At 39.6% G+C, this 13,905-nt stretch overlaps 1 protein-coding gene across 1 annotated transcript in view; it reads right to left on the reverse strand.

Annotated features, from left to right (window-relative positions):
- Nucleotides 1-219: 219 nt before the first annotated feature.
- MAX (MYC associated factor X) overlaps nt 220-13,905 on the reverse strand; it is a 94,278-nt gene continuing 80,592 nt past the window's right edge. Inside the window, exons 3-4 of the mRNA XM_053697845.1 lie at nt 11,742-11,865; nt 220-1,368 (exon numbers count right to left, since the gene is read on the reverse strand). Of these exons, the coding sequence (XP_053553820.1) occupies nt 1,181-1,368; nt 11,742-11,865 (312 nt within the window). The 3' untranslated portion in view covers nt 220-1,180. The remainder of the gene's footprint in view (nt 1,369-11,741; nt 11,866-13,905) is intronic.

Genomic DNA, 13,905 nt, shown 5'->3' on the forward strand with positions numbered 1-13,905 from the left:
TGCAAAACCTTTCTCCCAAAAATAGCCTCAGAAGAAGCAAAAGTATCAAACTTGTAAAATTTGGTAAAAGTGTGCAGTGAAGACCAAGTCGTGCATTTATAAGTATTGGTGGCTGAGACATAGAAATCAGAACAGACATTCATGCATTAATCTACATCACATATTACATTATGCAAATAATTTGAGGAAAGGCAGTAATAAAAAGCTATACAACACAGCTATTACATTACCCTTTACTATTTCAGTTTTTTTAAAATAATACATAAAGTATTTTTTTCATCAAGATCATCAATTGATTCACTGCTGGTTTTTGTATACAAGAACTTCTTTAATTTGGCAAATACGTAACATGGGATCAATAATATCTGTTTTGTAAATTGGTCAAATCATAGGCCTCTTATGGTGAACAGTGGATTTATATAGAGATTTTCTTTATATATAGTAAACAAAATAAATAAAAATTACACCCTGTTCTCAGACTACCGATGAACACTATTCTTTAGCTGTGTTCATTTTGTACTCAATAAAGCAATATTTCACCGAAGACATGGTAGACTTAAGTGAGAGGGAAATACATTGTTCCTTATTAAAAATACTAGTCATTTAATCATTTGGGGTAAAAAGTATTGTTCCCAAAAAAAAAAAAAAAAAAAAAAACATACACAAAAGGCTCTTGAAATGAGGTGCTTTAAGCTATTATTGTCCAATATGTTAAACCCTTAATACAGCACCAATAATATATCTCTTCAAAATCTCACATGGCACAGATTTTGGAATATTTTTTTTTTTCTTCGAAATTCACCAATATGCATTTTTTTTTTTTAACAATAAAATGAGTGCATTTGCAGTTTTTTTTCCTTCTATTTTATAGATTTAAAACCTGCTTCATTCACCCCATTGTCACCTGCCATACAGATGTCGGATCTGCATGAAAGTTATAGCATACAGACGTATTTTTTTTTTTCCTGTTTGAGATCCATTTTTAAAATGGATATTACACTAAAATTTAAATACCAAAAAAAGGGAGTTGGGAGAAGGGAGAGAAAACAAAATCAGTCCAAGACCCTAATAAAAATGATAAAGGAACAAAATAAAGTCCTTAAAAGTTGTCGGGGGACTAATGAGACGGAAGAGGTTGAAGACTTAAGCTGTGAACAGACTGCTGGTTTTATTGCTGGGTTTAACTTGCTTCCATTCGTAATTTTTTTCTGCTTTGGGGTTCTTCAGGTTCAGACTCTGAGCTGGAATCGGAGCCACCATCAAATGCGGAAATGGTGCTGCCTTTAGGATTTGTGTAGAGGCTGCTGTCAGATGAAGAGTAGTTGGACTGCAGTTGAGAGCTGGATCTCGCTTTCTCCAGTGCACGAACTGTAGAGGGATGGAGACCACAAATTCATGTTAGATGCGTTTGTTTAGTGTAGATTAAAACTTCAAAGGGACAGTAAAAGTCAAACTTAAAGGGTCATGCTGGCCAAAATGTATATGCACATAGATGAATGACATCTTTGAATAGAAAGATATTTGGAATAAACATGTATTGGCATAGCTAGATATTCAAAGTGCACCAGCATTTTAAATACTGTAGTTGCTCAGAGCACTAGTGGGGCTTGTATCAATTGACAAATTGAGTCATTACCAGATGGTACAGACACATTAGGCTCTCTGAGCAAGTGTTGTGTTTAGATTGCGGCTGCTTTAAATGCACTTTTGAAAAAGCTATAGCTTTTATTAGAAGCATTCGCGCTAATACATGTACAGTATATTACAAAAAATTCTATTCAAAACTGAAATACATCCATATGGAATCCAATTTTGTCTGAAAGGTCCCTTTACACAGTCAGGATTCAGATCTAGCATGCAATGTTAACCCCTTAAGGACACAGCCATTTTTCAATTTCTTTCCCTTAAGGACCAGGGCTATTTTTACATTTCTGCGGTGTTTGTGTTTAGCTGTAATTTTCCTCTTACTCATTTACTGTACCCACACATATTATATACCGTTTTTCTCGCCATTAAATGGACTTTCTAAAGATACCATTATTTTCATCATATCTTATAATTTACTATAAAAAATTTTATAAAATATGAGGAAAAAATGGAAAAAAACACACTTTTTCTAACTTTGACCCCCAAAATCTGTTACACATCTACAACCACCAAAAAACACCCATGCTAAATAGTTTCTAAATTTTGTCCTGAGTTTAGAAATACCCAATATTTACATGTTCTTTGCGTTTTTCGCAAGTTATAGGGCAATAAGTACAAGTAGCACTTTGCTATTTCCAAACCACTTTTTTTCAAAATTAGCGCTAGTTACATTGGGACACTGATATTTTTCAGGAATCCCTGAATATCCCTTGACATGTATATATATTTTTTTAGAAGACATCCCAAAGTAATGATCTAGGCCCATTTTGGTATATTTCATGCCACCATTTCACCGCCAAATGAGATCAAATAAAGAAAAAATTCACTTTTTCATAATTTTTTTTCACAAACTTTAGGTTTCTCACTGAAATTATTTGCAAACAACTTGTGCAATTATGGCATAAATGGTTGTAAACGCTTCTCTGGGATCCCCTTTGTTCATAAATAGCAGACATATATGGCTTTGGCATTGCTTTTTGGTAATTAGAAGGCCGCTAAATGCCTCTGCGCACCACACATGTATTATGCCCAGCAGTGAAGGGGTTAATTAGGGAGCATGTAGGGAGCTTCTAGGGTTAATTTTAGCTTTAGTGTAGTGTAGTAGACAACCCCAAGTATTGATCTAGGCCCATCTTGGTATATTTCATGCCACCATGTCACCGCCAAATGCGATCAAATAAAAAAAATTTTTAAATTTTTTTACAATTTTAGGTTTCTCACTGAAATTATTTACAAACAACTTGTGCAATTATGGCATAAATGGTTGTAAATGCTTCTCTGGGATCCCCTTTGTTCAGAAATAGCAGACATATATGGCTTTTGTGTTGCTTTTTGGTAATTAGAAGGCTGCTAAATGCTGCTGCGCATCACACGTGTATTATGCCCAGCAGTGCAGGGGTTAATTAGATAGCTTGTAGGGAGCTTGCAGGGTTAATTTTAGCTTTAGTGTAGAGATCAGCCTCCCACCTGAAAGATCCCACCCCCTGATCCCTCCCAAACATCTCTCTTCCCTCCCCCACCCCACAATTGTCCCCGCCATCTTAAGTACTGGCAGAAACTCTGCCAGTACTAAAATAAAAGGCTTTTTTTTTTTTTTTATGAATTTAAAAAAAAAAAAAATATATATATGTTTAGCTGTGATGGACCCCCCCTTAGCCCCTAACCTCTCTGATCCCCCCCAAACAGCTCTATAACACTTGCCCACATCCTATTTGCTGCCATCTTGGGTACTGGCAGCTGTCTGCCAGTACCCAATTTGCCTCCAAAAAATGTTTATTTTTATTTTTTTCATGTAATTAAATGTTTTCTGTAGTGTAGCTGCCCCCCCTAATACCCTCCTCCCTCTCCCCCTCCCAGATCCTTTTGAAAATTATTTCCCCCCCTCCCTCTCCCTCTCTCCCCCCCCTCCCTCTCCCTCTCCCATTCATAAATTCATTGGTGGCAGTGGCTGTTAGGCGATCGCACGCGCGCTCCCTGCAGGCCCCCGCACGCTCCCGGCACCCGGCGTGCACATTGCACATTCAGGAACCGGATGCCGGGTAGCGATGGGCCGCCCACCCGCCTCCCTGAAGCTGCTCCCACCCACCAACGATCAGGCCCATCGCTACCGGTGCAGAGAGGGCCACAGAGTGGCTCTCTCTGCATCGGTTTGGGAAAAAAGGTATTGCAGTGATGCCTCAATGTTGAGGCATCACAGCAATACCTTGAAAGCGGCTGGAAGCGATCAGGATCGCTTCCAGCCGCTTTAAACCCTGATGTCGTACAGGGTACGTCGCTGGTCTTTAAAGACCAGGTTGTGTGCGACGTACCCTGTACGACATGTGTCGTTAAGGGGTTAAACAACTTTCCAATTTATTTTATCACATTTGCTCCCTTCTCTTAGTATCCTTAAACGAAGAGCTAACCCTAGGTATACTCATAGAATTTCAAGAGAATAAAACAAATTTGATAAAAGAAGAGAATTGAAAAGGTTGTTTAAAATTGCATGAAAGTTTAATTCTGACTTTAAAAGGGAAAAACAAAATCATTTTATATAAACAGAATATATAATCAGCAATAAAACACTGAAAAATATTCACACTGTTTTCCAGTCCAGGGACACACACTTTAAAAATCGTAGAGTATTCTTTATCTTATCACATCTGATGTGTAGTGACACAAATGATCTAAAACAGTGAACAAATAACTGCTATTTAGAATGTAGCAAGGTTACACTTTAAGTTTCGAGTATGTACTTCAACCACTTGTAAGAACTAAATTACAAGAAAATGGGGCAAAATACTTAATGACCATACAATGCAAAGTGATTTAATACACAAACATTTTATGGGTTCAGTTAGAATCCCTTTAAAATATACACTGTAAAGAAGTAGAAAACAAAAACGTACAGACAACCTTCTATCCGCTGTAATTAAATAGTATGTTTCTGCATTGTAATGAAGGTTTTCAGACATTTTCATTCATTAACTTACAAATTACATACATTGATTTGCATTTCAGAAAATTAGTTTACAGATAAAAAAAAAAAAAAAAAGGATAATTTAAAATAATGTCAATTCTGAAACTAGCACGAAATACATGCTTCATGTGCATATTAATCCAATGGTATAGATTGCTCGCTTTCGCTGGCTAATAAGGAAATCTCTTATAGTTCTGATAAGCAGTGCATAAAAATACAAACATAGGATGGATTTCAAACAGGAGCATATATTTTAAAATAACCTCTTAACTACAAAAGTGGTAATCACAAGAAATTATTATGACCCGTAAAGACCAGACCTCACGATGAATGCCTTTATTCATTCACTGTACTGTAATGTACATAAAAGGATGGGACACTAAAAGGGACACTGAACCTAAAAAAATTTCTTTCGTCATTCAGATAGAGCATGACATTCTAAGCAACTTTCTAATTTACTCCTATTATCAAATGTTCTTCATTCTCTTGGTATCTTTATTTGAAATGCAAGAATATAAGTTTAGATGCTGGCCCATTTTTGGTGAACAACCTAGGTTGTCCCTGCTGATTGGTGGATAAATTCATCCACCAATAAAAAAGTTCTGTCCAGAGTTCTGAACTTAAAAAAAAGCTTAGATGCCTTCTTTTTCAAATAAAGATAAAGATAACGAAGAAAAATTGAAAATATGAGTAAATTAGAAAGTTGCTTAAAATTGCATGCTCTGTCTAAACCGCGAAAGAAAAAAAATTGGGTTTAGTGTCCCTTTAAGCCCTCATTAAATTATTTACAAATTGCTCCTGTATGTTTATTTTGACATTCAAAATAGCAATTGGCTGTTGAAACCTCCACCTACACTGAAAATGTCAGTACAGCAGTACTTGTTATAGAAAAGCTATGTACAAGAAATCACACTCCCAGTGGTGGAGGGAATACTAAAAACAGAATTTATGTTTACCTGATAAATTTCTTTCTCCAACGGTGTGTCCGGTCCACGGCGTCATCCTTACTTGTGGGATATTCTCTTCCCCAACAGGAAATGGCAAAGAGCCCAGCAAAGCTGGTCACATGATCCCTCCTAGGCTCCGCCTACCCCAGTCATTCGACCGACGTTAAGGAGGAATAATAGCATAGGAGAAACCATATGGTACCGTGGTGACTGTAGTTAAAGAAAATAAATTATCAGACCTGATTAAAAAACCAGGGCGGGCCGTGGCCCGGACACACCGTTGGAGAAAGAAATTTATCAGGTAAACATAAATTCTGTTTTCTCCAACATAGGTGTGTCCGGTCCACGGCGTCATCCTTACTTGTGGGAACCAATACCAAAGCTTTAGGACACGGATGAAGGGAGGGAGCAAATCAGGTCACCTAAATGGAAGGCACCACGGCTTGCAAAACCTTTCTCCCAAAAATAACCTCAGAAGAAGCAAAAGTATCAAACTTGTAAAATTTGGTAAAAGTGTGCAGTGAAGACCAAGTCGCTGCCCTACATATCTGATCAACAGAAGCCTCGTTCTTGAAGGCCCATGTGGAAGCCACAGCCCTAGTGGAATGAGCCGTGATTCTTTCGGGAGGCTGCCGTCCGGCAGTCTCGTAAGCCAATCTGATGATGCTTTTAATCCAAAAAGAGAGAGAGGTAGAAGTTGCTTTTTGACCTCTCCTTTTACCTGAATAAACAACAAACAGGGAAGATGTTTGTCTAAAATCCTTTGTAGCATCTAAATAGAATTTTAGAGCGCGAACAACATCCAAATTGTGCAACAAGCGTTCCTTCTTTGAAACTGGTTTCGGACACAGAGAAGGTACGATAATCTCCTGGTTAATGTTTTTGTTAGAAACAACTTTTGGAAGAAAACCAGGTTTAGTACGTAAAACCACCTTATCTGCATGGAACACCAGATAAGGAGGAGAACACTGCAGAGCAGATAATTCTGAAACTCTTCTAGCAGAAGAAATTGCAACTAAAAACAAAACTTTCCAAGATAATAACTTAATATCAACGGAATGTAAGGGTTCAAACGGAACCCCCTGAAGAACTGAAAGAACTAAATTGAGACTCCAAGGAGGAGTCAAAGGTTTGTAAACAGGCTTGATTCTAACCAGAGCCTGAACAAAGGCTTGAACATCTGGCACAGCTGCCAGCTTTTTGTGAAGTAACACCGACAAGGCAGAAATCTGTCCTTTCAGGGAACTTGCCGATAATCCTTTTTCCAATCCTTCTTGAAGGAAGGATAGAATCCTAGGAATCTTAACCTTGTCCCAAGGGAATCCTTTAGATTCACACCAACAGATATATTTTTTCCAAATTTTGTGGTAAATCTTTCTAGTTACAGGCTTTCTGGCCTGAACAAGAGTATCGATAACAGAATCTGAGAAACCTCGCTTCGATAAGATCAAGCGTTCAATCTCCAAGCAGTCAGCTGGAGTGAAACCAGGTTCGGATGTTCGAACGGACCCTGAACAAGAAGGTCTCGTCTCAAAGGTAGCTTCCAAGGTGGAGCCGATGACATATTCACCAGATCTGCATACCAAATCCTGCGTGGCCACGCAGGAGCTATCAAGATCACCGACGCCCTCTCCTGATTGATCCTGGCTACCAGCCTGGGGATGAGAGGAAACGGCGGGAACACATAAGCTAGTTTGAAGGTCCAAGGTGCTACTAGTGCATCCACTAGAGCCGCCTTGGGATCCCTGGATCTGGACCCGTAGCAAGGAACTTTGAAGTTCTGACGAGAGGCCATCAGATCCATGTCTGGAATGCCCCAAAGTTGAGTGACTTGGGCAAAGATTTCCGGATGGAGTTCCCACTCCCCCGGATGCAATGTCTGACGACTCAGAAAATCCGCTTCCCAATTTTCCACTCCCGGGATGTGGATAGCAGACAGGTGGCAGGAGTGAGACTCCGCCCATAGAATAATCTTGGTCACTTCTTCCATCGCTAGGGAACTCCTTGTTCCCCCCTGATGGTTGATGTACGCAACAGTCGTCATGTTGTCTGATTGAAACCGTATGAACTTGGTCCTCGCTAGCTGAGGCCAAGCCTTGAGAGCATTGAATATCGCTCTCAGTTCCAGAATATTTATCGGTAGAAGAGATTCTTCCCGAGACCAAAGACCCTGAGCTTTCAGGGATCCCCAGACCGCGCCCCAGCCCATCAGACTGGCGTCGGTCGTGACAATGCCCCACTCTGGTCTGTGGAATGTCATCCCTCGTGACAGGTTGTCCAGGGACAGCCACCAACGGAGTGAGTCTCTGGTCCTCTGATTTACTTGTATCTTTGGAGACAAGTCTGTATAGTCCCCATTCCACTGACTGAGCATGCACAGTTGTAATGGTCTTAGATGAATGCGCGCAAAAGGAACTATGTCCATTGCCGCTACCATCAACCCGATCACTTCCATGCACTGAGCTACGGAAGGAAGAGGAACGGAATGAAGTATTCGACAAGAGTCCAGAAGCTTTGTCTTTCTGGCCTCTGTTAGAAAAATCCTCATTTCTGAGGAGTCTATAATTGTTCCCAAGAAGGGAACCCTTGTTGACGGGGATAGAGAACTCTTTTCCACGTTCACTTTCCAGCCGTGCGATCTGAGAAAGGCCAGGACGATGTCCGTGTGAGCCTTTGCTCGAGGGAGGGACGACGCTTGAATCAGAATGTCGTCCAGGTAAGGTACTACTGCAATGCCCCTTGGTCTTAGCACAGCTAGAAGGGACCCTAGTACCTTTGTGAAAATCCTTGGAGCAGTGGCTAATCCGAAAGGAAGCGCCACAAACTGGTAATGTTTGTCCAGGAATGCAAACCTTAGGAACCGATGATGTTCCTTGTGGATAGGAATATGTAGATACGCATCCTTTAAATCCACCGTGGTCATGAATTGACCTTCCTGGATGGAAGGAAGGATAGTTCGAATGGTTTCCATCTTGAAAGATGGGACCTTGAGAAATTTGTTTAAGATCTTGAGATCTAGGATTGGTCTGAATGTTCCCTCTTTTTTGGGAACTATGAACAGATTGGAGTAGAACCCCATCCCTTGTTCTCTCAATGGAACAGGATGAATCACCCCCATTTTTAACAGGTCTTCTACACAATGTAAGAACGCCTGTCTTTTTATGTGGTCTGAAGACAACTGAGACCTGTGGAACCTTCCCCTTGGGGGAAGTCCCTTGAATTCCAGAAGATAACCCTGGGAGACTATTTCTAGCGCCCAAGGATCCAGAACATCTCTTGCCCAAGCCTGAGCGAAGAGAGAGAGTCTGCCCCCCACCAGATCCGGTCCCGGATCGGGGGCCGATATTTCATGCTGTCTTGGTAGCAGTGGCAGGTTTCTTTGCCTGCTTTCCCTTGTTCCAGCCTTGCATTGGTCTCCAAGCTGGCTTGGCCTGAGAAGTATTACCCTCTTGCTTAGAGGACGTAGCACCTTGGGCTGGTCCGTTTTTACGAAAGGGACGAAAATTAGGTCTATTTTTTGCCTTGAAAGGCCGATCCTGAGGAAGGGCGTGGCCCTTACCCCCCGTGATATCAGAGATAATCTCTTTCAAGTCAGGACCAAACAGCGTTTTCCCCTTGAAAGGAATGTTTAGTAGCTTGTTCTTGGAAGACGCATCAGCCGACCAAGATTTCAACCAAAGCGCTCTGCGCGCCACAATAGCAAACCCAGAATTCTTAGCCGCTAACTTAGCCAATTGCAAAGAGGCGTCTAGAGTGAAAGAATTAGCCAATTTGAGAGCATTGACTCTGTCCATAATCTCCTCATAAGGAGGAGAGTCACTATCGAGCACCTTAATCAGTTCATCAAACCAGAAATATGCGGCTGTAGTGACAGGGACAATGCATGAAATGGGTTGTAGAAGGTAACCCTGCTGAACAAACATCTTTTTAAGCAAACCTTCTAATTTTTTATCCATAGGATCTTTGAAAGCACAACTATCCTCTATGGGAATAGTGGTGCGTTTGTTTAAAGTAGAAACCGCTCCCTCGACCTTGGGGACTGACTGCCATAAGTCCTTTCTGGGGTCGACCATAGGAAACAATTTTTTAAATATGGGGGGAGGGACGAAAGGAATACCGGGCCTTTCCCATTCTTTATTAACAATGTCCGCCACCCGCTTGGGTATAGGAAAAGCTTCTGGGAGCCCCGGCACCTCTAGGAACTTGTCCATTTTACATAGTTTCTCTGGGATGACCAAATTTTCACAATCATCCAGAGTGGATAATACCTCCTTAAGCAAAATGCGGAGATGTTCCAATTTAAATTTAAAAGTAATCACATCAGATTCAGCCTGCTGAGAAATGTTCCCTAAATCAGTAATTTCTCCCTCAGACAAAACCTCCCTGGCCCCCTCAGATTGGGTTAGGGGCCCTTCAGAGATATTAATATCAGCGTCGTCATGCTCTTCAGTAACTAAAACAGAGCATCCACGCTTACGCTGACAAGGGTTCATTTTGGCTAAAATGTTTTTGACAGAATTATCCATTACAGCCGTTAATTGTTGCATAGTAAGGAGTATTGGCGCGCTAGATGTACTAGGGGCCTCCTGAGTGGGCAAGACTCGTGTAGACGAAGGAGGGAATGATGCAGTACCATGCTTACTCCCCTCACTTGAGGAATCATCTTGGGCATCATTGTCATTATCACATAAATCACATTTATTTAAATGAATAGGAATTCTGGCTTCCCCACATTCAGAACACAGTCTATCTGGTAGTTCAGACATGTTAAACAGGCATAAACTTGATAAGAAAGTACAAAAAACGTTTTGAAATAAAACCGTTACTGTCACTTTAAATTTTAAACTGAACACACTTTATTACTGCAATTGCGAAAAAACATGAAGGAATTGTTCAAAATTCACCAAACTTTCACCACAGTGTCTTAAAGCCTTGAAAATATTGCACACCAATTTTGGAAGCTTTAACCCTTAAAATAACGGAACCGGAGCCGTTTTAAGCTTTAACCCCTTTACAGTCCCTGGTATCTGCTTTGCTGAGACCCAACCAAACCCAAAGGGGAATACGATACCAAATGACGCCTTCAGAAGTCTTTTATAAGTATCAGAGCTCCTCTCACATGCGACTGCATGCCATGCCTCTCAAAAACAAGTGCGCAACACCGGCGCGAAAATGAGACTCTGCCTATGCTTTGGGAAAGCCCCTAAAGAATAAGGTGTCTAAAACAGTGCCTGCCGATATTATTATATCAAAATACCCAGAATAAATGATTCCTCAAGGCTAAATAAGTGTTAATATCAATCGATTTAGCCCAAAAAAAGTCTACAGTCTAAATAAGCCCTTGTGAAGCCCTTATTTACAATCGTAATAAACATGGCTTACCGGATCCCATAGGGAAAATGACAGCTTCCAGCATTACATCGTCTTGTTAGAATGTGTCATACCTCAAGCAGCAAAAGACTGCAAACTGTTCCCCCAACTGAAGTTAATGCTCTCAACAGTCCTGTGTGGAACAGCCATGGATTTTAGTTACGGTTGCTAAAATCATTTTCCTCATACAAACAGAATTCTTCATCTCTTTTCTGTTTCTGAGTAAATAGTACGTACCAGCACTATTTGAAAATAACAAACTCTTGATTGAATAATGAAAAACTACAGTTAAACACTAAAAAACTCTAAGCCATCTCCGTGGAGATGTTGCCTGTACAACGGCAAAGAGAATGACTGGGGTAGGCGGAGCCTAGGAGGGATCATGTGACCAGCTTTGCTGGGCTCTTTGCCATTTCCTGTTGGGGAAGAGAATATCCCACAAGTAAGGATGACGCCGTGGACCGGACACACCTATGTTGGAGAAATGTAATTTGTTTTTCCTCAAAGTATTGGTCTTTGTGTATACAGCGAGAAATAAGGATGATTTTATACAATATATATATATATATATATATATATATATATATATATATATATATATGATTTGGTCTTTCTGTAAGCTCAGCCCATTTGATTGGGTTTGGGTTCATTTAACAAAAACAGCTATTTCATATACAATTAAAATAGAAAAACCTAAAGGTGCAATTTTCTATACAGCAGCAGGTATGAAATCATTGGAAACACAGTACAGTCTCTTTAAGCTACCGTATATGAACGAATCTGAATTAAGAATCAAAATGACTTGCAAAGAACATTACCTTGTTGTTCTAGTAAAGCGTTTTGTCTCTTTAGATCATCGATATCTTGCTGGTGTGTGTGATTTTTCCGTCTCATGTACTGAATGTACTCTGTGGCTTTGTCCAGTATTTGGGCCCGCGATGCCTTCAGAAGAAAGGAGAGTGTTTTTTTTATAGCTGATAATAAATAGAAGAGTGAGCTGGATTTCCTCTGCCTTGTTATGCCAATCTGACTGGCTGATCTTCCTAAATGAAACTATGCTGAAAAAGCAAAGCAACCTGAAAGTTGTTCATATATTATATTAACAAAAGAACAGCAATATAGCCAATTATTTCCCTTAAAGGGACAGTAAACACTACATAAATGATTGTCCCAAACGTATTCAAAGCAAACATTAGCCTGGCAATAAAATCCTTTTGTTGTAGAAATATTTAAGAAATATGTATAACTGTTTAATTTTCATAAAGTAATTGTTGCAGCCATGTTTTTCCTTCGGTTTCGTGTGTATGTGCGCGCGCATGTGTATGTGGTTGTGTGTTTCTAAATATCTTCTGTTGAGGCAAAACAATGGATGCCTGACATATAGCAATACTAGGCTTGTGAATTCTGTAATATGCACTTTCAATACTCAAAAGGTTTTTCAGAAAAACACAATTTGCAGAGTTAAATATAATAAAGAAAGTATACAGCATGTTTTTTTAAATTACATGTAATTAAGCATTTTCTATTACAGTCTCAAAGTGTTTAATGTCCCTTTAAATCTGTTCTTCTTGACTCTATACACGGGACCAGTTAATAAGCCTTTTATAGCATCAGGCCTTGGGAGTCAAATTTGGTTTTTGAGAGACTGAGGAGGAACAATAGCTAAACAGACTGTTGTATTAAAACAGAATGAAAAGCAGTCTCTACCTTGCAAATGCATGAACAAACAATATATTTTGAGATAACATTACATAGAATAAGATTGCCATCTTATTGTCATACTGAAGGCAGAGCTGTTTATATGAACGTATACTGACAATTACTTTGACGTCCACGCAACCATGACCATCCTGTAAGAATGGAAAGAAAAAGAAAAAAAAAAAAAAAAAAAAAAAGAGAAAGAAATATTCATAACTTCATCATAAAAGGGAAAACTTATTTTTATATTATAGGTTCTAAATACCTTTTAGCTTTTAAAATGATTACAGGGTAATAATAATTCCAGATCTGTACAGCACTGGTTATAGGAATCATAGCTCTGGGACTGTACAGAGCCGCTATAACATTTGAAGAAATGTTCTAATATACAAGTATAAAATAAAGAAACATGACTGTATACACACGTGTACGAATGTGCACATACTGGATGTGGGTGTCAGGTAAGTACCCGGATCTGGGAGTTTTACCATGAGACATGCACCCACTCCAGTTTGAAAAAGCAATCCACATCCATGTTTTGCATGGCCAAGAAAAATTACAAGTAACTGACACCCTTGTTCGCATCTCAGCGTGTTTGGTTAGAAGTGAACATGTGCGTCTTTAGGACAGGGGCTGAGGGAAAAAAAGGTGGCTTTGATGAAGCACCTGGGCCTTTCACCACTGGGCCAAATGCTGCGGCTAACTTTATTTTTTGTTTTTGCCAAGTGCTGGCTATTTTGTGTGTTTCAGAATATATAGATATAATTATACACAAACACAGCTTCAGTGGTTTTTCAATCATATGGAGCCAATGATTAGCGAGTACAAGCGATACATGTGCACCATTTAGCAGTTCCATATGCTTTGAAATACAAAAAAAGAGATGTTGGTCTCAGTTACTTTATACTAGAATATTCCTTTAAACTCCAAAACACTAAAAGGGTAGAATGCTCATTAAATGGACAGTAAAAGGCAAAATTAAAATGTCATGATTCAGATAGATCATGCAATTTTAAAATAACTTCTTAGTTTACGTCTATTATTAAATTTGTTGTTCTCTAGGCATCCTTTGTTGAAGAGCACAACTATTTGTAGGCTCAGGAGCAGCAATGCAGTACTGGGAGCTAGCGGGTGATTGGCGGCTTCACATATATACACCACTTGACATTGGTTCACCTGATGTGTTCAGCTAGATCCCATTGCTGCTCCTGAGAAAACTCTTTAAAAGAAAAGCAAGGCAAAATTTGATGACCGAAGTAAATTGGATTGTTTAAATTTTGACTT

This window comes from Bombina bombina, chromosome 1 (assembly GCF_027579735.1).
Source record: "Bombina bombina isolate aBomBom1 chromosome 1, aBomBom1.pri, whole genome shotgun sequence".
Lineage (NCBI taxonomy): Eukaryota > Metazoa > Chordata > Amphibia > Anura > Bombinatoridae > Bombina > Bombina bombina.